The sequence below is a fragment of the Pseudopipra pipra genome, chromosome 6 (genome assembly GCF_036250125.1).
Source record: "Pseudopipra pipra isolate bDixPip1 chromosome 6, bDixPip1.hap1, whole genome shotgun sequence".
NCBI classification, from domain to species: Eukaryota; Metazoa; Chordata; class Aves; order Passeriformes; family Pipridae; genus Pseudopipra; species Pseudopipra pipra.
Genome location: NC_087554.1, coordinates 13,234,073 through 13,257,842, shown reverse-complemented (window position 1 = coordinate 13,257,842; position 23,770 = coordinate 13,234,073). Strand labels below are relative to the sequence as shown.

The 23,770-nt window shown below is 36.4% G+C and overlaps 1 protein-coding gene across 2 annotated transcripts in view; it reads right to left on the bottom strand.

Annotated features, from left to right (window-relative positions):
• INSC (INSC spindle orientation adaptor protein) overlaps positions 1–23,770 on the bottom strand; it is a 137,656-nt gene that overhangs the window by 50,700 nt on the left and 63,186 nt on the right. For both annotated transcript variants that reach the window (XM_064657424.1, XM_064657425.1), the window contains exons 3-7: positions 11,613–11,958; positions 11,050–11,102; positions 9,367–9,490; positions 6,591–6,704; positions 1,266–1,391 (exon numbers count right to left, since the gene is read on the bottom strand). In XM_064657424.1, the coding sequence (XP_064513494.1) occupies positions 1,266–1,391; positions 6,591–6,704; positions 9,367–9,490; positions 11,050–11,102; positions 11,613–11,958 (763 nt within the window). The remainder of the gene's footprint in view (positions 1–1,265; positions 1,392–6,590; positions 6,705–9,366; positions 9,491–11,049; positions 11,103–11,612; positions 11,959–23,770) is intronic.

Sequence of the window (23,770 nt, the reverse complement as noted above, 5' to 3'; positions counted from 1 at the left end):
ATAAACCTGTCTGTTCAGTCAGGTGAACAGGATTAATGTCCAGGCCCTCATGTTGCAGACTTAAGTTTTGCCAAGAGGTGATTTAAGAATTGAAGGTGGGGATTTCAGTTAAAAATCCTTTAAACCCTGCTCCAATCCTGATTGTGGTAAAGCTTACCCTGATAAATTTAACTTGTGACCAACAGTAAAGTAGATTAAAGAGAGATCTTGAAAGTTATCACTTTTTCTAGTATTCCTGTTTCATCAGCTTTGATATGGGCCACATTAAACTCGTGTTGATGCTGCCAGGAATTGGACCAGGTGAGATAAATCAATCTTTTTTATTTCTAACTCTATTAATTCCTCTATTATAGTGGACATAATGAAAGATCCTTTTAGACTGATTCTGGTGTCAGTCTGAAACAGCATTATGTCAAGAAAAATTTAAGTCATCTTCATTTACTGTAAGCTCAGAGACTTGCTTTTTGCTTCAGATGTTCTGTCACAGTTTGCCTGAATTTGGGGCAGTAAATTACAAGATACGTCAATGTAAAGTGGCACTGAAATCATTTATCATTAACTTGAAGAGACCATTATTCAGCTGTGGAAGATGACTGTTTTATGAAATACAAAGGATGAGATCATGATTTAGTGACCAGAAGTGTTCATTTTCCAAAACATAGCAGTATGTAGTGAGAAAGGAATGGAGCCTAAACTGTTGATATAATTTTATCTGGATAATGTTTTGATGTTGGTCATCCCAGTTAAAACTGGCTTTCGTGAGACCTGCTGCTGATTAGCAGACACATTTTTTGCTTGGCTAACAATTATATCTGTCCCACTTCTTTGTGTGTAATTATAACTCTCACAAGTTGCTTCAGCACCACAAGCAGCTGCCCTACCAGAGCATCACCAAAGGATTTAAAGAGGTATAAAGCTTTCTCTCCTTTAAGGATTATGTGAAACAATGGAGTTTCTAAAAAAACACTCCAGAGAGTCCAGAAATTGTAATTTCTCTAGCTTTTTTGACATAGTCACCAACATGTTTATCTGTTTTACAAAAATTATCCCCACTTAGAAACCTTATTTGTGAAAGGATAATAGAATAATGCTACTGCTGCAGCTAATTTTGTAAAGGCCAAAGATGTTTTCAGCACAGAAGAGGTGAGCATAGTGCGGAGCATCATCAGTATCAAACACCACCATATTGTCAATTCCTAGAAGAGATTAAAGACAGCACTTCTCTGTTTTATGATGCAGTCAGTAAAGAATACTGAAGTGCCTACCTTTTCCAGCTGGTGCATCCCTTCCTCTACGCAGCAAATTGATGCCAAGGTTCTCAGTGTCTGGGGATAAAGACATCTGAAGCAATCCTGGCGACAGATCTTAAAGAGAGTGACTACACCTCCTTCCTGCAGGGGAAAAACAAAAATCAGGAAAGCAGCACTGGATGTTTCCCTAGTATTTAACCAAGAATAGGCTGGGGGGCAGATTCCTTTAGTAATTTATCCAAATTACTATAACAACACCAAAGTGATGTTAAGCTCACACAGAGAACTCAAGTTGATTAATGCTTGTACACTAAGTGATGAAAAAGTAATATAATCTCAGTAGGAGGTATGCTTAAGTGATTGACTTTTACCAATTACAAGCTCCATTTAAATTAAACTTGACATTCATGTGAAAATTACAAAAAATTATCAATAGGTGGCAATTAGAGTGACATTTAAGTGATAGTTCAGCCATAATGTATTAGTATAAAGCAGATTTTTGTTAGCATATATTTCCCATTCCTCTATATTTCTGAACTCCATGCAATATTTACTTAATGCTAAAAATTTGAACGAGAAGGTCATGTGGTTGAAGAGCTACAAAAAATAAGGTAGAAATATGTGTCAAGTTCTATACAGATACAACTCCTGTCTTCATCCTCTAATGGATAAAATTTGCATTACTAAGCATTTTTCTTTAAATGCAACAATAATGACAGAGACTTGGGTATATATTAGTTATCCTTAAACATTTCCAGTAGAGCTTGTGTTAGTAAAGTTCATATAACAAATGGAAAGATATAAATAAGTACCAACAACATATGCACTTCATGTGGTGGGGATTTTTTTAATTATTTTTCACTTCAAAAAGTTCTGCTTTCAGGTAGATTACAGGTGTCTTATATTATGCAAGACCAGACACATAATGGAGAGAAAAGCATTTCAAATACTGATTACAGACAAAGATCTCAGACTAAAGTATTCAGATCACAGCAGTAAATTAAAAAATAGTTGAAATCATAGATCAACTATAAAACACACCCTTCTTCTTAAGTCTGTTTCTGTAGCCTTTGTTTAATTTTTTTTTAATAGAAATAATATTTTTTTGTTCCTCAACCATTTGTTATTTGAAAGCTCAACAAGTTGTACTGACTTAAAATCTCCAGGCTACAATTCAAACTCTGCTCATTTTCAGAATTCTATACTTTTGTACTAGTCCTGCTTGAATACAATAAAGAATAATAGAGCAAGCAAAGCCCTCTATTCAGTCTAAAAAAAATTTATACCAATTTATATAGAATTAGAGAAAATTAATACTACAATATATTTTTCAGATGGAAGTTTTATATCATGCCTTTACATATGTATATGGAATTTCTTTGACATCAGTGAAAACACTAAGCTTACTGAAGTTTGCTAAAAGTAAAACTTATTTCTGGAATTGTAAGAAGTGCTCATGTATCTGTATGAGTTATTTTATATCTGACACTGTTATATATAGCCTATTGCAGAAAGATATTTCTGAGTCTTTAAATTAAAAAAGAGGCAGTACACTAAAAAAAAAGGTTCAGTTATATTTTTCCTTCCACAAAAGGATACTGGTATTTCACCCAAGCAGTAACTAAATTATCTGTAAAAAATATAGGGGAAAAAAGCTGTTACGGTATCATCCCCAAGCCAAAGGTAATGATTTTGTTAGAGTTTGTTTTTTTTTTTTATTTCATTATTGATTTGAAATTTCCTGCAGTTCTACGAATTCAGAGATGATCTTAATCTTTGCTGCAGTCATAATAAGTAGAAGTTTATGGACAATACTAGTAAAGCTCAAGCAATGTTGGCACATTTGCTTCAAGCCTTCTGTGTGACAAATGGGTGCCCTACTTTTCCCTTTGATGGACAGGAAGTGATTTATCACTGCATTCATCTGGAGGAAACCTAAACTGTTTATTTTGTGCCTTGTGTGCCATTACCAAGCTGTAAAATATTGATCATGAGTAATGAACCTAGAGATCTGTAAATGAAATATAGGATAGGTAGAAAATATTGAGCCTGATTCTGTGGCTTGTCAAAATCAATCCCCTCACCGGGATGAGAGCATTTCTCAGAATTTATTCAGCTTTTTTAAGCTTCATCCCCTGTATCTTTTGCAGTGATGTCAAACTATTCCATCTGACAGGGATATACATAGATTGGCCAAATGAGTAAACAGTACCATTCAGACAAAGACACATAACAGTACTGAGTTTTGCTTGCTTTGGGGATCAACCTGCACTTTTCCAAAAGTTCCCAATATATATAAAGTATGCTTTTATTTATCCTTTGCAGACTTTTTGGTATTTCCAGTTTTTGACCAAACAACACACAAAATGCTGTTCTTGCTGTAACTCAAGTTTCATTTGGGACAGGCTTCACAGACTCTGAAGCAGAGAGGAAGAGAGAGGCACTTGCTTTACTACCTGATGACCTACTCCTTTCATATATGGGATTAATAGGAATTCAGTTTTTGGGGATATCCTTGGGATGCTTTTCAGAAGGGCTAGCAGTAGATAAAATCACCCAGAACACAATCACCAACAGTATGTGAAAGAGGTCATGTGTATGAAAAGCCCCACTTTGCATAGTGAATTGAGTGAATAAAGAGAGGAAGGAAAAGGCACTTAATTCTAAGGGAATATTTTGCAGTTTCAGCCTGAAATGACTCAAAATGCAATAAATTCTCATCAAACCTTTGAAAACAGTTGTAATTATCTTGATCGATGATCTCCAAAGAGACCTTCATAGTAAATACTTGCTAGAAAAGGAACTGGAGTACAAAGGTAAGGGAAGATGCATTAGAAGCTTCTCAAAGCAAGTGAGCTGCTGTGCAGCCACAAGGAAATCAGTCAAGCATTCTCTAAAAGGGGTGATAGGCAGGTATGACTATCTTCATTTGTGCTTCTTTCTCTTTTACAAGACTATTATTGCACCATCCAGTTCATTATAGTAGTTGGTATTGGACCCTATCATTGGTAAAATGGATTTTCAAAAAAGACTTTTTTCTTTATAACTATATATCCCAGCATTTATTTATTACAACTCTGGAACAGATTTTTTACTAATTCTCCTTTCTGGTTGTTAAAAAGCCAAATCTATGTATAATCTGTTTGCTCCAAGTAATGCTAATTTTCTCGTTACGTCCTTGTTACTACTTATTTATGTTAGAGACCTCAGGTTTTATACCTCTGACAGCTAGTGAGAACTACTAGCTGGCTGCCAGGGTGAGTCAGCAACATGATTCTTTCATGGCAGATTACAAAGTTACATGCTGAAAAAAAGCGTCAAAAAATACCTCCAGGTGAAATAAAATTATAGGTGACGCTTCAACACTCAGGGGAGCATTTCAAAGCCTTTTTTAATTTCTGTAAAATACTGGCAGGGTATGAGGGAGAAGGAGGGAGAAGACTGAAACCCTTACCAAAATGTAAAGAGAGAAATCAGTTCCTGTAATATCGGAGCATTACAATACTATCGTGGGTCTTTTTTTGCATGTTAGAGATTTTGGTGTACTTGAGGGTTGTAATTTATAGCTTAGGGCAAGAAAAAAACCTTACAACAGTGTGCCACAAGATCACACTTTGTCATGGAGAGTAAGACTTCAAGGTTACATGAACAAATTTGTTGAGTTTTGCTTTCACGGTGAACAAATATTCCACTTCTCTGGCTAGTTTTTACCAAGGATAATATGACAGTTCTCAAGGGAACTACAGTATCTGTGGAAGGTTTTGAGATCTTTGCATGACTTTAATCCTTCCTCACCCTCATAATGAGTGAATGCAATTTCAGATTTTTTTTTTTAGTTTATTTTTTTTCAAATCACCTTGCATTTTTACTGTTCCAGCTAACTATTCAAGTGGCTGAATTTGAAAATACAGGGGGCGAAGGATGAGGGTGAGTCAGGACAAATGCATTTTGCAGTGCTCAGGGGAGACAGACACACAGGACAGGTGATTCAATCACAGCTGTAATTTGGCAACAAATTACAGTAAACACCACTCAGGATTCTTTGCGTAAGGGGATGCATTTCCTCAGCTATAAACCTGTGACACATCCAGGTTTCAGCAATATATTAGTTGAGTAATTTATGGAAGGTGAGACTTCACTTCTGCTAAATTAAACTGTTATGGAAGTCACAAAATTGTAAAAAGCACTACATCAATTTTCATTAGTTTGCTAGTTCTGCAGTTCCTCAGTACTCAACATTTTAACATTGTTTTTGGGTACCACTGAGTGGAGCTCAAATACCAATTTAGAAAAAATTAAACCTCTCAGGCTGTTGCCAGAATCCACTAAACGTTTCTGAGCCTACCTCATCCTCAGCCTTCAGAACAGAGTAGTACCTTTTATAATGTAAATATCCACCTAAAGGCACATCAGAAGTCAAATTAATCAAATGTTGCTGTTCAACCTCATCTCTGAGTAGGACAAGGAATTAGCACACCACTACATAAGCAGAAGCTTAAGGAGGGAGGTTTTCTTTTTTCTACACACCCTGTTGTTGTGATTATCCTATCCTCGGCATCACACAATGTCCCTACCTTTCTCGCTTTCCAAGATCCAAGTGTCCTCAAAGGTGCAAACTCTTCAGAGATTTCCAGTATCATTGATTTTGGCAGAATGATTCATTTGTACCAAAAGTTAGCACCAAGTATTCAGTAAAAAAGAACACACACACTGACAGAAGCAGTTGTAATGATATTCTTTCGTTAAAGGATAATAATGCATGCAAAATATTTCTAAATTTACATCTTTGATAATATCTCTAACATCCTCTGTACACACAGCTGAAGAGGTCTTTCTGTTTCTCTGCATAGTCAGCCATGTGCATGGCCAATTGTAAAGTTTCTCTCTACTTACGTGGCTGGTACTTAAAAAGTACTATCCGGAGGGACATTAAAAAAGTTCCCAAATGATGAATACCTCAGGTGATACAGAGACAACTGTAACTGAAGCAATGCTCAGAAGCCTGTTGGAGCTTGCCATCCTGCTGAAGATGTTTGCACAGTTATTGGGCTTTATTAAATTAAAGATTGAGGGGCTGTGGCCCTTTTAAAAAAAACATTTCTTATAAGATGGTTGTGGTGGTAAACTCTGCAAAGCAAGGCTTGCAAAAGCAGCAAAAGAAGAAAAAAAAATACTTTCTCAGATAAACTTTGTTGTTCTTTAACCTAGACTATTAGTCTCCTGAAATACATAATTTCATCTTGCACTGTACATTTCAAAACTTGCAACCACTACTGTGTTAAGCAAAATAACTTGCTTGTACTACCAGTTCTCTTTGGATCACTCCATATATGCCCTTACCTTAGCTATGATACGGCACAGATGGGCACCTTCCTGGGTAAGGCTGAACAAACTGCTGATCGCCGACTCGGTGACGTGCACACTGTCTGACAGCTCTATTTGTCTCAGCAGGTTCTGTGTGACATAACATAATAAACATAACTTACTTCCAATTAAAGGCATTTGTGTTAGATCACTGGTCTTGGAGGTCTTTTCGAAACTTGAAGATTCTATGATTCTATTTTATTATTCTATATTTAAAGAAAAGATGGAGTATACAGCCTAGTTCTTTAATCATCTTTCTTCTCACCCAGAGAAAGGAAAGAAAAGTTGGACAAGTCAAACTGGTAGCACTAACTCATTTATCACTGCATTTGAATAGGTGTAACCAAGAATAGTGATATTTTAAAAATAAATATTTACAGGGCAAGAAAATGGGCTCATGTCTGAGAATTCAGCAAAGAACTCTTCAGATATTTAGTAAATTATTATTGGGTTTTGCCTGAAATTGAACCAGAATTTTCAGAAGACAAGTAATTTAGCTTAGTGTAAAAGTTGTTCACAAGGTTGCCACCTTATTTATGAGGAATATTGCTATACCTTTTCTTACACTACTCTTTAAGCCTCTGGGTTCATCACTATTCTCAGACTACACAGAAAATGTCATTGATCAATATGGGGAGTTCTCATAAAGAAATATAGGGGGTTTTCTCCAATGCATGAAATGGATTAGATATTTTTATCTTCATAAATAATTATATTGCTTTTGCATTTGTGTCACTGAAGCTCCATAGAAAAGTTTATTTCATTTTACTCTTTCTGAAACAAAATAGAATCATTAGAGGAAGAACTAATTATATTTGCTGGGAGGAAGAAGGTAAGCATTTTTATCCAACTTTAAAAGAAGAGCAAGGAAGCATACCACATTTTATACTGTTATTTATACAAAATTCAATTACCTTCCCTTTAAGAGGCTCTGTTCTTTCACCTTTAGCATTAGAAAAATGTTCCACAAAAAATATAGTTTAACAGTTCACACTTGGATATGAACCTATGCTGAATAAAATCCTGATACACTGATTAGAAAAGAAAGCTCTTTACACAATGTAAGCTGAAAGTTCTGACCTCTCACACAGTCACTTAGTCTGATTCAGAGCAACAAACTACCCACAGACAATGTGTTTTTATGGTAGAAGTGGGCACATAGGCTGGCTGAATGGTTCAGAAAACTGTTCTTAAAATTATTTTTATTAACGAGTTCTAATCCAAGTCCTTCAGCCCCACAAATACAAATGAGATGATGTGGAGTAATAATTCCACTCCCTTAGAAGAAAAAGGGACTGGGATTTCATGCAGATGCTGAGATGCCCAAAGACAGGAATATCAGCAGTGAATAACTGTTCTTCAGATTAAAAAGCCTAAGCACTGAAACAACAACCACCTACTCACTGAATTTGCAATATGCAAAGTTATTTACACACCTCAACTCATATGTGACATTTCATATGGTTCTCATAATTCTTAACCAAAGCACATTAGCGAGTAGCTTGTTAATTGGACTGCAATTCTGCAAATGTGTTTTGGAGATTGTCACCTACTAGTAATCATCTTCTAAAACTAGAAGGGATATTTCTAAAAGAATCACTTGTTTTGACGTCTTAACGCATCAAGGTATGTTAAAATTTAACCAATACCACACAGTTTTAGCACTCTAGTAAATACTAATTAATTATTTCATGTTCACTAATCCTCTCCTGTCCTCTTTTTCTGCAGGGACAACAAAAAAATTTCAGCCTAACATCTCCTCTAAAATAGGGACAAATTAATTGGGCATAAATGAGGAAGACTAGGGGATGCAAAGGGATTTTTACCGAGATCTCAAGAAAGAAAACAGTATAAGTCATGATAGATTGGTTAGGCTTGCAGGTTGGTACTATTTCAAGAATGGTCTAGCAGAAAAAAAAATGAATACATTTGCAATCTCAGACTAATTATTCAGCGTATTTCACAGAATTGGAATCTCAGCATGAGTAAGGTTGGAAGGGACACTGGAAGTCATCTAGCCCAACTTCCCAGCTCAAGTAGGGTTCCCTAGCACATTACTTAGGATTGTGTTCAGGCAGCTCTTGAATATCTCCAGAAAAGAAGAGTCAACAACCTCTCTGGACAATGTATAACCTGTACACAACACTATATTTTATCACTACTTCCTGGAGTCTAAAACATGCATTGTTTAAAAAGTGTGCTGCAATAATATACTTGCTATATATATATATATTTTTAAAAGTTCAGTTTTTAATGAGAATTACTGAGAGCAGGAGATAATTTTTTTCCAAGGTTTCTAAAGGAAAGCAGTGTCTGTATGAAAGGAAGAGAAGGAGTTTCCAAAGACCTTATTGGCAAGACATTGTCCAGAAGTTAGCTTGCAAGAAAGGAGAGACATGAGGAAAAGTAAGCAACATGGTAAGTCACAAGATCATTTTGTCTGGGATTTGAGTTTATTGGAGAATTTGAGAATACAATCACCTAAATCTCATTGCAACATATTTGAATTACCGATCATGGGTTTGTTGAAAACTGGGAGTTGTAATTCTAATCCTCCTCTTAATCACAGAATGGCTTGGGTTTCAAGGGGCCTTAGGGAACATCTAGTTCCACCCCATGCTATGAGCAGGGACACCTTTCACTAGGATCAGTTTGCTCAGAGCCCCATCCAACCTGACCTTGGGTCGCCAGTGGATGGTCTCCCTCAAGATTCAATCATTTTAGAATACTTTTTTTTTTAATGTAAACTCACCTGTGCCTCATGTGTTAAAACCAGCTCTATCAACTGGCCAAAATACTGGGCAACGGTGGTGAGTGTTTCATTAATACAAGATTTCATAGACTTCAGTATCTCTTCATCTTCAGTCTGTATGCACCTGAAAAGAAAGAGAAAGGAAAGGGGTGAAGGAAAAAAAGATGAAACAGACCTCATTGTCAGAGGTGAGGCCTGTGTTAATAATGGGGATATAATGGGAATTCAGGAAAGGAAAATGTCTTTGTGTCATTAGCATCATTCCAGACTTTAATCAAAGCTTTATCTGCACATAGTAAGTATACCATGAAAAAACAATAGCCGACATTACTGAATAATTTTGGTATAACAACTTCACAGACTGCAGGCCAAATTTTGCTGCAGATGCTGTGTGTTCATATAGTGTAACTGCTCTTTTCCACTTGTGATGACAGTTCTAGTTGCTCTCAGATGTTTGTATTTCAACTGCAGCTCTGCACATCCATCCAACTTTCGTAATCGAAGGGCTTTCCATAATTTTCATTTCTTTACCTTTTTTGCCATAGTTTAATGATAGCAGAATAAGGATGCAGAAACGAATGTGTGTCCAGATGAGTTAAAAAGCATACTCAAAAGTAAAATTTGTCCATCTATGCAGAAAGATTACATAAAGCAACTTTACAGAATTAGTATAACTATCCTGTAACCAGTGATGTTTGGTTATAATTGAAGAAATGAGATAAAGATGGAAAACTTTATACAATTCAAATGAAATAACTAATATTTCCTCACAGAAATACATTCATTTGAATTGCTAAAACATATTCTGCCAAGACAGGCCACTGTAATGGAAGATACAGTTTGGCTGATCAGTCTCTTTACCTACACAGGTAAACCTTTTCAGCTTTACCTGTCTGTCACCCACCTATATCAAATTTTTGTTAAAAAGACAAGGAGGGGAATGGCTGATTCAGGGTAGACACTTTGAGATCAGAGCTCTCATTAAATCAGTGTGTCTCATAGTAGAATATAAAGTCTGAGCTGTGTGGGTTTGGCAAAAAGAAATAGTGCTCAAAAAAATGTTATTTCCTGATATTTAGATGGTGTCTTCCCCCAAAGCAAAATGACTTGCATAGTGTTAAAAGTAAATCCAAAAAGAGTGATTGAACTGTGCTGAAGGGATTGGGTAACTTCAGAAGCGGAGATACCATGAGAAGAATTATAGAGATTCTTATCTTCTACTCTCAGCATTCCAGAGCGCAGGGAGTAAACCTACAACTACAATTTAAAGGGTTCTGTATTTATTTTGGTTTGATATACATACATGGATATGTGTATATTAAATTTTCACACCAACTGAAATCTTGGCTCCACAGAACTGGAAGGGCACTTTGTTGCTGACATCCTTAGAGCCAGACTTTCTCCCTTGGTTGTGTCAATAAGTCCTGAAAAATCCACTTGCATGAAGCTTCGCATCTATGCCAGGCTTTTTGTGCAGCAGCAGATCCCATCTTTCATAAAGATGCAGTTTAGATAAAAGCAACTCACTTCACCCAGCACAAACTAGTATGTAGAAAGTCTTGCAGAGCTACAGGGGCCTATTTCAAACAACTGAGGGTGTTAGTGGATTTGTGCTTCTCATTAGAAATTCCACAGCATAATAAACCAGCAAAATTAATATTCCAATTACAAAATTTAAGTTACCTTTCTGTGAATGCTGTAAATTCTGAACACTTGTCTATTAAAAGTTTTTCAAACTGCAGAGAGAGAAAGAGAAAGTGGTTTTAAAGCAATACCCATATACATAATTTCTTTACAAAAATAAATAATACTTGTTTCTTAATTGAAAAATCTCCAGAAGCATAATATTTCACATGAACCTTCTTTATCTATTTTTCTGAATAAAACAGGTAGAGATAAAACTGAAGTTTACAAAAAAGTAGCACTTTCCATGTTGGAAATGCAAAGGAACTCACAGATGGGGTACCGACATACTTTAGTCCTGTAGTGTTCAAAAGCAAAACATTTTTCAACACCATTAGTCATTAATAACATTCAGAATCAAGCCTGTAAAATAGGATCCAGAATAATTCAATAAAATGGCCGTCACCAAAAAGACATTAGAAAGTCTTAAACCAGGGACCAGTATCAGTATATAAGGATTTCTTACAGATTGTTTAAAGCAAGTAATAATAATATTAATAACAATAATAATAATAATAATAATAATAAATAAGAGAAACATGATATCAAGTAAAGCATCAGACCTGGTGCATTTCTTCTGAAGGATTCCTGGTGAAAGTATTGTACTCATTTATCATTGAACGCACATGGCAGTTGACTCTTACTGTCATGCTGTGGACTCTCTGCCACCTATTCTTCTCCAGCTTCTGAGCAATCCTTGTCAATTCTGTGCTTATGATCCAAGCTCTCTTTAATAGAAGCTGCAAGTTATCACAAGTGCTATACTGTGAGGAAAGCATAAGTTCATTTTGTTCATCCTTCTCAATGCTGATGGGCTTGGACTGGAGAATGCACATACATTCGCAGTCTGTCATCAACTTCAGATCTTCCATCCAACGCTGAACAGAGTCCACCTGGATTAAATGCATGCTAGAAGGCAGAGAAAGAGAGGAAAGAATGAGGTAAAGCAAAAAAAAATCTTAGAATAACCACCAGCAACACCATACAGCTGTATCCATTACTAGGTTACAATTGACTGACAAAAGGCAAAAAAAATTGAACAATTGGCTTGTAGTAACACAGCGACATGTTTAGCTTTTCATTCCAAATACAGGTTCTGGTTTTCTAATCACCTTTACATCACATTCCCTGCTATAAAATTATTTCTGAAAAATCAGTAGTAAATAGAAGTTTAGACTACACTTTTTAGGGAAAAAGTTTTTGTACATTCAGATGTACGTTTAACATGGAGAAGGAACAAAGTTATGAGTACGTCTGCTTGTTGTTTATGGGATTGTCAGGTTTATCTAGACACTTTGCCTATGAAGTGCTTAACATAGTTTTACCTTGCAGCATCTCTCCAAAGCCCTTCACGCAAACTTACACAGCCAAACCAAGACAAGTGAACAATACTGCCAGCAGTATCTGTTTCTGCCATATCGTAATCCCTTAAATCTCAGCTGGATTCTACTTCCTCACCAGATCTGTACCTTACCCCTTATTTCTCATTGCTCTGCACAATTTGCATATCTAACTTCCAAACCACATTTTTGCACTACAACAAATATGATGTGAACCAGTAAGGCTGAAAAACTCCTTGATAAGTACTCCCTGACACAAGGGCATTGAGCCTGCATTTTGTGCCCTTGCACCCTCCAGCTAGTAAAACGTGGTACCCAATGCAGAAGCTGTACTGAGCTGTTCTGAGCTCATCTTTGTGAGGGAGCACAAATTCCCCAGAGCCTTGAGATGGAGGTGTCTAATTTTTTTTTTCTTATATAAAGGTGCCCAGACCCTAATAAAAATACCTTAATCCTCACTCCAACCATACTAAGGGTTTCCAAAGAGTTGAAGATAAAAGGTAAAGGAGAAATTAGATTCAGGAAAAGCAACAGAAAATGAATTTAATTTTTTTTCAAGTTTCTATTGGTATCCTACAGATAATCTGACAAAGTAGTGGATTGCTGTCTACCTTCTGGATACAAGTTACAGTTTTAAATAATACTATACCAGATAGGACAAAAAAGATGGTTTTATTATAGTTCCCAGTCATTTAATTCAGATACTGATTCATTGCAACTCAGCAACACAATAGTAAAGTTCTGTGTTGTTATATTAAACTTTACTCTTAGAACAAAATCTGCAATTACATTAGCTAGGCTAAGGATGACCAGATGGAAGGCTTTTTCATTCTTTTACTTCCATTTATACACCGAACTCAAGAAATCTCCTGCCAGACCACTCCAGTAATATTCCATAAATAAACAAAATGTATTTACGTACATATGAAAAAGAGCAGACCTCAAGTATCATTTCATGTAAATTGACAGCAAACAAGATACAAGAGATCAGTTTCATTGATCCTATCTCCCTTTTCACGGTATTTGATGAAACTACTTTTAATTTTAAACTTTACGGGCTGCTGCTATTTAACGTCTTTATTTCACTCAGCTTTGAATATTGCGTAATTGCATTTCATGATCAATTGAGGCCCACTTTCTTCATGCTTTCTTATTGCCTTTTTGGATCTGAAGCAAGGTTTCCTAATAAACAAAACCAACAACTTTAGAAGTTTGAGACCATGATTTATAATGTTGTGCATCGTTTGCGTGCGGATCAGGATAAACTCATTTGACGCAGAGTAATGTATCTTTCATTTCTAAAGTGCACTATGATAATTGATTAAACCTCTGCTTAGTAAATAGAAATAAACTTCTATATTATAAATTCACATAAAAAAAACTAGAAAAGAAGCTTAGTGAAGGAAAAAAAACCCCAACAACAAAAAAATCATTCATATTTCCTCTGGTCCCAAAAGCCAGAATTCACTCTGAGGAGAAAAAAAGATTATAGAGCTGTAAAAAAAAAATAAATACAAATGTTAAAGAAACTCTCCTTGTTGGCTTCTGTTCCTATTAATTGTTGCAAGTACAACTGTAGAATTTAGGATATTCTTTCACTGAAACTTAGTATTCCTTAACTGACAACAATAGCAAAAATAACACCCTTCACATCCTTTCTGAGAAGGGCCACAGAAAACTCCCCCTCTGCTTACTATCTCAGCTTTTCTGACACATTAGTCTTTAAATTAGACATACAACATTATCACTCAAATGACATATATAAATGATTCACCGTCATCCACATCTCCCTATATTTAGAGAAAAACTTCCTAAATGTGCAATAGATGAATTTTTGGACTAATTTTTTATATTTTAAAATAAGAAAAGCGAAAAGTGTGATCATTCATAATTACCTATTAAGAATCTTATTCCAGACAGTACTTACTGAACTCAAAAAACAAGTTGAAAATTTCCATTTTGTCTCCCTATTACTGAAAAAAAAATTCTACACCTACAAAATAAAAAGAACCATAATAGGTCAGACCAAAAAAAAAGAAACAAAACAACACAATCTGTCTAGCCCATTATCCTGGTCCCAACACGCCCATTAGGAGATGCATAAGGAAAGATTATAAGAACTGTGGCAAGAGCTTAGCAACCCCTCCTTCCCATCTTCTGGCAATTAGTGGTTTAGATACTTCCTCAGCCAGAAGTTGTGTCTGAGCAGGATGTTTTTACAATTCATGAAACAAAAGTAGCCATTAATCCCTTTTTGAACTCAGTTAAACTTTTGGCCTTTGCAACATTTAGTGGCAGTGTCTCACATTGTTTGATTATTTTTTGTATGAAAAAAAGTGTTTCTTACTCTTTGTTTTAAACTTGCTTGGACATATAAACACAAATTCTTTAGTTCTTATATTTTAAGAGATACTGAAATGACAGTTCTGCACTCACTCTCTTCATGCAATTCATTATTTCATTTGCTCCACCTTATCTTCTCTAGGTTATTTTATTTCCAAGGTAGAGAAACTCGATCTATCTAGTCAATCACCATACAGACATTTTTCCACTCCTCTGATCATTCGTTTACTCTCCCCACCTTTTAAAAAACTCATTTCCAGTATCCCTGTGTCCTAAGATGTGATGGCAAGGACAGGACAAATACAATATTCAGACAAATTATAGATTTATACATTTGAAACACATTTTCTGCACTGCCCCTATTTTCCAACAATTCTTAAATTAAATTTCCCTTTTACTAAAGTGTTTTCCAGAGGGCTCTTTGATTTTTACCTTTTTACCTTACCAAAAATCTACTTTGATTTCAGAATCTTTTCCATGAGTGATAATTCATAATGTAGAGTTTTCTACTCTATACATACAATGAAATTTTTCATCAGTTCCCTTTCCCTTCTCACATGCACTACTTTATGTTCATTAGCATATAATTTCATTTAGCATTTTACATTATTGTGTTGTCCTGCTATTATAACCATTTTTCAGGTTGTTCAACACATTAAGCAAGATTGGTTCAAGCATAAGAGACCTTGCTGGTGTGATTCTCCACAGTTCTGTTTAACTGAGTAACAGTATCTCAACTGGCAGAGACCCTGACATTTAGGTTGGAAAAAGCCTCTAACATCATGAAGTCCAACCATTAACCCAACACTGCCAGGTCCACTACCAAACCACGTCACTAAGTGCTACATCTACACGGCTTTTAAATACCTCCAGGGATGGTGACTCCACCACTTCCTTGGAGACTCCATTGCAATACTTGACAACCCTTTCAGTGAAGAAATCTTCCTTAATTTCAAATCTAAACCTCCCCTGGGGCCACTTGAGGCCATTTTCTCTTGTCCCGGTTACTTGGGACAAGAGACTGACCCCCACCTTGCTACAGCCACCTTTCAGGCAGTTGCAGAGAACAATAAGATCTCCCCTCAACCTCCTTTTCTCCAGGCTTAAAAACCCCAACTCCCTCAGTCACTCCTCATAGGACCTGTGCTCCAAACCCCTCATGAGTTCCATTGCCTTTCTCTGGACATGTTCCAGCATCTCAATGTCTTTCTTGCAGCGAGGGACCCAGAACTGAACACAGGACTCGAGGTTCAGCCTCATCAGTGCCAAGTACAGGGGGACAATCACTGCCCTGGTCCTGCTGGCCACACTGTTGCTAATCCAAGCCAGGATGCCACTGGCCTTCTTGGCCACTTGGTCACATCGCTGGCTCGTGTTCAGCTGCTGTCAACCAGCACCCCCCAGGTCCTTTTCTGCCAAGCCAGTTTCCAACCACTCTGTCCCCAGTCTGTAGCACTCCCTACGACTGTTGTGGCCCAAGGACAGGACTCAGCACTTGGCCTTGTTGACCTCATGCAGTCAGTCTCAGCCCATTAATCCAGCCTTTCTGGATTCTAAATCCCTTTGTAGAGCCTTCCTATCCTCCAGCAGATTAACACTCCCATCCAGTTTGGTGTGGTCTGCAAACTGACCTGAGGGTGCCCTTAATCTCGTTGTTCAGGTCATTGATAAAGATCTTAAGCAGGACTGGCCTCAATACTGAGCCTTGGGGAACACCACTGGTGACTGGCTGCCAGCTGGATATAACTCCATTAACCATCACTCTCTGAGCCCAACCAGCCAGCCAGTTTTTCACCAAGTGAACAATGCATCCATCCAAGCCCTAAGCAGCCAGTTTCTCCAGGAGAACACTGGGGAAAAGTGTCAAAGGTTTTACTGAAGTCCAGGCAGACAGACAAAATTTAAAGCCTTTCCCACATCCACTAAGCGGGTCACTTTGTCATAGAAGGAGGTCAGGTTGGTCAAGTAGGACCTGCCTTTCATGAACCCATGCCTGATCCCCCCCTTAGTCTGTACATGCCACATGATGGCACTGAAAATTATCTGCTCCATCACTTTCCTGGGCACTGAGGTTAGGCTGACAGGCCTGTAGTTCCCTGTATTCGTCCTTCCAGCACTTCTGGAACGTGGGTGTCACACTGGCTAAAATCCAGTCAACTGGGACCTCTCCATATAGCCCAATCTGCTGGTAAATGGTGGCTCAGTGAGCACTTCTACCAGTACGCTCAGTACCCTTGGGTGGATCCCATTTGACCCATAGACTTTTGTGTGTCTAAGCGGTGTAACAGGTTGCTGGCCACTTCCCATTGGAATATGGGGGCTTCATTCTGCTCCCTGTCCCTGTCCTCCAGCTCAGGGGGCTGGATACCTGAAGTACAACTGGTCTTACTACTGAAAAATGAGGCAAGAAAGTGTTAGTTACCTCAGCCCTTTCCTCAGTCTTTGTCATTATTTCCCCATCCCCTCCCCTTTTGTTGCCAGTGTACTTACAGGAACTTTTTTTTATCGTTTTTTTACAGCAGTAGCCAGATCAAGTTCTGGTTGGGCTTTTGCCCTTCTAATTTTCTCCCTGTATAACCTCATGGCATCCTTGTAGTTCTCCTGAGTTACCCTCTCTCTTCTCCCAGAGGTAATAAACTCACCTTTTTTCCTGATTCCAGCCAAGGTTCTCTGTTCAGCCAGGCTGGTCTTATTCCTCACTGGCTCATCTTTTGGCACATGGGGACAGCCTGATCCTGCACCTTTAGGGTTTCCTTCTTGAAAGGAAGATATATAGCTACATAGATAGATAGTAGTTCCCCACCACTTAGAATTCCTGAATTTAGTACATCATGGCATATTGACAAAACAGCAATTTATCTAGACTCTACATTATAAAAGCAGCATTTAATGTAAAAACTGTTGTAAAAATAATTCAGTGCAAAATAAAAATTCAAGAGAAAGTCTCCAATATTTCTTCCAAGTCATTCTATTTTAATTGAGGTTGTAAAATATTTGATGAAGTTTTCAAGAGCACTCAACTGAACTTGAGTAACTAAAAATTTGAATACCTTGAATTCTAGTGCTTGACAAAAAACAAAGTCTTTTTAAAATTGTGTTATTTTGACAAAATCTTCTGGTGCGGCCAGCTGAGGCCAACTTAGAACAACAGCATGTTAAAAGTATGTTGCTTCAAAAGATGATCAGACTTTTTTTCCATACAAATATTTCTGCACTACATAACACATTTCAGGCAAATTTCATCCTGGAGAAGTACTCAAATAAAAAAAAATACTCCTATTTTAAATTTCTAAAAAGAGATAAGTAATATTCAGAGTTGTGTAACTAGCATTTCTCTCTTTTTTAATTTTTTTTTCAATATTTTCTATCATCTTTTAAGTAGTTTGTTGACTAACAAATCAAATCAAGGTCTTTAGGATAGGCTAGATGAATTAGCATCAAAAGGATTGATCTATCTCATATCGGCGTTACAGGAATACAAAAGTGAAGAGTTAATAACCAGATGATTTGTTTAAACTTCCAGCTGGAAGTGCTTTACCACAATTTTACTGGCAGCACATACACTTCTTTTTTAAATTGCAAGTGTTACAATGAAGAAGAGTTATACCTCCAATTTAACACTGAGTTTCACTAAGTGCAAAAGTTTCCTGTTTTATAACATTGTGTTGAAGTCTGAGCTGATCAATTCACATGAATAATTCCAATGATCATATTTATAAAGTGTAAAGACTTCTGCTCAGTCAAATTATATTTTCAAGGCTTCTCAGCCTTTTTATCCATTTTTACCTAATATGACAGATTTATTACCAATACTAATGATAGCATTTTGTACAGCTTCCAGATAAGCTGATGGTGAAAGTCAATGCCAAGTCTTACAACTGTGCTCAAATTTATTATTCTAATTATTGGTAGGTAATTAATTGGCAACAAACAACTTCTTGAATGAATTTAGCCCCCTCTTTGAACATAAATAATCTCTAATTTTTTTCTAATTCATTTTTTCAAATTATTCATAGGTATGCAGTATACTCAGGGCCAATTTCCACATCAATACAGTGGACAGCAGAACTCAACTCTCAGTGGAAGGATGTAGAGAAGAGCCATAGAGACAGCTTTTATTTATCCCCTATTACTTTACACAATATTAATCACATAAGAGCCCTGCAGATACATGATACTGTATTTGCACTGATTTTAGCAAAATTGTATAGAGTTAGCTTAGAACATGCAGAATAGCTGTAAGATAGCTGAGAATCCGATTCATTTTTTAAGTGAATGCACTTGCTTTGTAAATCATTCCTAAGATAATACATCCTATGAATACTTCAGTTTTGCAATTGATGTGGCAGTGTGTTCTTTTTTCCTGTTAATTTTACACACTTCTTTTCCAGTAGAACACTAGCAATCAACTTCACTGTGACAAAAACTAAGTTTAGTATGAATTATTTAAGCCTTTAGAATGCAGTGATTAAAGCAAGTTAGTTCCTAGCCTTTAAAGGAGTTAACAAGCTATCTTAAAATGGTATTTTAATTTGTCTTAATGTTACAGTTACTAAAGTCTAACATCTTCCCCAAATAAATTCAGTAACAGGTAATTCAAGCTACAGCCCTGAAATATTTCTCAAAACAAAAGAACTTCGGGAAAGTTGTGCTGTATTCAGCCAACTGTATTATTCCTGAAGCATATTATGGAAGGCAGAACTTTGTTAGCTAGCACTGATATTTTAACATTTTTAACATTTCCATGTAATTTAGGAGTAGGCTTAAACTACAAAGAAATGCAGCAGAAGTAATAGAGACATGACCACTAGTCTCAGGAAACGCCATGCCAATGGGCAGAATAAATAAATACTGGTAACAAAACTAGAATTAGTCAAAGATCACAAATGAAATGCAAATATATTACAGTGGTGGTAATAAGTTTTTTGTCCACTAGGGACACCTCAATATTGTTACCTTTCTAGCAACTGATATCTATGAGTGTGTTCACCTGACTTGAAGACAACAATTGTCCCTCTTTGCCTTTTGCTGAAACTTCAGTACCACCAAATTCACTTTGGCATCTGCACTCTGGGAGGATGGAGTGAAAATCAGTGCTACTACAGAGAAAATATGTTAAACCTACAAATATCTTGTGCCTTGTCAAGCATCCATCCAACTACTGCAGGGATATCAAATGAACAACTTAGAACTAAACATTTGTGGTCAGGCTACTGCATTCTGTCAGATCTTATATATTCACCAATGCAGAAAAATCTATAAGGAAAGTAAAAACACTATAAACACTTGTAATATATAAGGTATGATGTGTGAACTTACTATATCACACCTGTTTAAAAGGTCATGTAAATAATTTAGTGTTAATTGCTGCACCTATGTCATTCTCAGATCTTCATGTTTTTCTGAGAAATCCTCATTGTAAGTTGCCCCTCTAAAAATATCTGGAAATATTATACCAGCCCGGAATTATTGGCACACTACAGAACAAAGTCACGCTAAAAAAAAAAAAAAAAAAAAAAAAAAAAAAAAAAAAAAGAAAATCACAGGCTAACTCAGTTTGTTGATTAGTTTGTGTAAAGTCCAGGATAAACTTATAACTTTATCGCATAGTAATTTTTTTTTACATGGGTACAGTTTGAGTAGGTCCAAGTCCTACCCAGGCTCCATCAACTGAAGGGATAGTCAGAGACGGTTTAAAGTAGTTTCGAGAATTTTTCTTTTGTGCCTAGTAAATTAAATTGCTAAGACAGTAGCTGTTTTAACAAGCACATAAACCACTGAGTTCACAGAAATTAAAGACCACTGTAAAAGAGAATATGATTTCCTGAGAGAAAGGAGGAAAACACTGAAAAGCCCCGCTATCAGCAAGTTAATGACAGTATAAGGCTGTTGTTAATCGGCCACTTTTCAGGCAAAGTTGAACAAACAGTGTGCTAATATAGTAACAATGATTATCAACTGAAATATGTCTGTTGAATTTATATGTGTACTGTATCCTTAATTCATACTTGCAGGGAATATTATTGCATTTGTAGTGTTGCTATAAGCTAGTAAACTGAGCAAAATTTTCAAAACCAGTTAGCTTGTTGAACCCTGTGATATTGGTATATTCAGATTTAGTAAACTGTTATGAACTCAGATCAGACTTAATGAGCTTTGATTCAACTTAAGGAATCCACCAGATTTATAAACAGGCAATTTTAGCCACTCTACAGTTTGGACATGATAGATGGGGAAAAAGAACTTTTCTGACACAGATTTATGAAGCATATTGTTTCATTTGTTCAGTATGTTGCTTGATTATTTGTTCTGCTGATTCCCTTCAGATTCCCTTCATTTCTCAGGTAAATTCCCTTTGATGAGCCAAATGAAGTAGGCATTCCCTCTATCTGATGTTAGGTCCTGCAATAACGAACTATTCTCCAAGGCAAAGACAAAAGCGCTGTTAAAGATAAAAGATCTCACGACTTGACCTCTGCAAATCACAGGGCAAAAACACAAAACTGTTTTCTCTAAAAAACAGGAAAGCTGAGCAATCTTAACTTTGTGTACAATGGCAGAATCCATATCTTTAGACTTCATTTAGCCCAATGTGAGAAGAACAGCATTGCCTCGTGGAACATCCCACGAAAGATCTACCCAGAACCTTTTTTCAGATTCTTGCAAAAGTTTAAATCTGACGTGGTGAGTGAAGTATATTGATAATCTTGAAGGGATGTTATCATCAGCATATATTTAAATTGCAAATTACTGAGAATGCACATAGTTTTCACTCCTATAAATAACTAGACATGTTTCCTGCATTGTGAAAAAGTAAAGTCAACAAGGCCAGCAACAGGAGAGAATGTGCTCAAGATATTAATCAGAGAGTTCATCCTAGTTCATTGTTTCATGATACTCAGGCTACACTTGTAATTGAAGAGGACAGTATTCCTCATAGCCTTATAAGAACAATATGCTGCAAGAGAGAGAAGTCCTTGTAAACACCTAGCAGGGAGGGAGAATTAGAAATGAGAGTGAGAAGGAGAAAAACAACACTGAACATAATTTGGGGCCATAGACAGTGGAAATGCTCAGACACAATCGCAAGCAAGGACTCATTTGGAGACTAATATGAGGGTCCATGAAAATAGCACCAGTGCCTCATTGAACATTGTTTTTTTCTTCCTCCAAATCTGCCTTAATTTGTAGTTTAATAACAAACAGTACAGCTCTCTGTCCCCTTTCCAAAGGAGTTATGACATGCATTATGAGCAGCAGCATTAGCCTTTCACCTTCTACTATTTACTCATTTAAGGTTCTAACCCTACTGATTAAGTAAAGCCCGGATTACTTAATGAAGGAAGCAACAACCATTTTACAGGGAGTTATGAGATCAGTATCACTCAGGAGACTATAGAAATTTGGAGACCCTCATTCACACCTATTACACAGCAGCTCTAGCTAAAACTGTCAAACAAGGGGTGTGAAAAGGATAGCCTGATGTTGGGCTTTTCTAAGATTCACATCAGAACATTAACCCTTCAACAGACAAGTTAAAAAGATGAAAACTAGCAATACAGTGTCACAGATACTGGAATGAGTTAGCAAAAATACCTTATGTGGTCTCATTCAAATAAGAATGCAGTTTTCAATCAAACAAATTCAATATTTATGCACAAGTTTTTATACTTCTGTAGAAGTGAGAGGAACTGAAAATTAAATCTTACACCATTAATTTGACTCTTCTGATACCAGAAGCAATCAGGTCAGAAAATTTGTTCATAAATGGCTTAAAATTCAACTCAAAAAATAATTTATTGTGGGCTCAGAATTCTTCTATTAAGTTGCTATTCTAGAATCATTGTGCTTTGATGGTTGGAAGTTTCTTATATCTAATTTAAATTTCTTAAAAGTAATTTCATTCTTATTTGGTTTAATCTTTCCTTTTAAATGAAATTTTTAAATGCATTTCTAGAAAGCATGCTCTCAGCTTCTGTTTTACAAGACTTAACAAGGAAAATTCTTCAGGTTCCTTTTAGGAAGCTGTTGCCTTCCTGTCCCCCGATCTAAAGAGTCTGATAGATCTATAGTTCCTGTAAAATTAATTTTTTACTGAAAGACTTGATATCATGCCTGATAGCAAATGAAGTCTAACAGTAATTTGCAGTGACATTAATACACCCTTCTCTCCAGAAATATCTCACTTCATCCATACTAAGACCAAAGTTCCTGCCTTCATCACCGCATCTTAGCAGCAAATGCAGTCGCAGTCATCTCAATCAACCAGCATACATAGATCCTTCTCCTATTTTTTCCCCCCATCAAATGAACTACATTTTACCTTTTGTCTAATCACTAGGTTTCTGCTTTTACTAGTAAATTGCCATGTGTATAATCTCCCCTGAATTTCCTTTGTTCAGGGGGAAAATGTTAAGGTAACTTTGTATATCCTAGAGAATGTTAGCAGATTATTCACTGCTATGCACCTTTGGCAAGTTCATTTTTTGGCATCCTATTCCATACCTGATTCCAAAACCTTAACTACTCTTTACTAGAATGTCTTCCTTTTCATTTCCAATTGCCTCTTATTCCACCTCTTCTCACCCCTTAGATATAAGCATTATATTTTGCTACTTTACACTCAGAGTCACTACGAAACTTTTGTAGCAAATTCAGCAGCCTAAACAGAATAATTTTCCTGCCTTTTGTAAGTTGAGTTGTGTTTTGTTTCTCCTTCAGACACATTTCTTTCTCTTTCCATGCACCTGTCAGAGTCAAAACAAGATGGTTTTGACCAGTGATGCTCCTGGCTGCCTTTCATTTCCATTTGTGCAGGTGTTGAACCTAACAAAGCCAGTCTCTGATATCAAATGAAGGTTTAAACACAAATAAAGCAGGTTCAAAAATTACAACGAAAAGCCAAACTCACATTATATCTTCGTTTCAAACCTCCTTTCAAAACAAGGACTTGGGTTATGCTACCACTTTTTCCATCAGACTTTGCTCATGATTGCAGTGTGTTTTGTCATAAAATATTTAAGGAAAAAACATTTTCA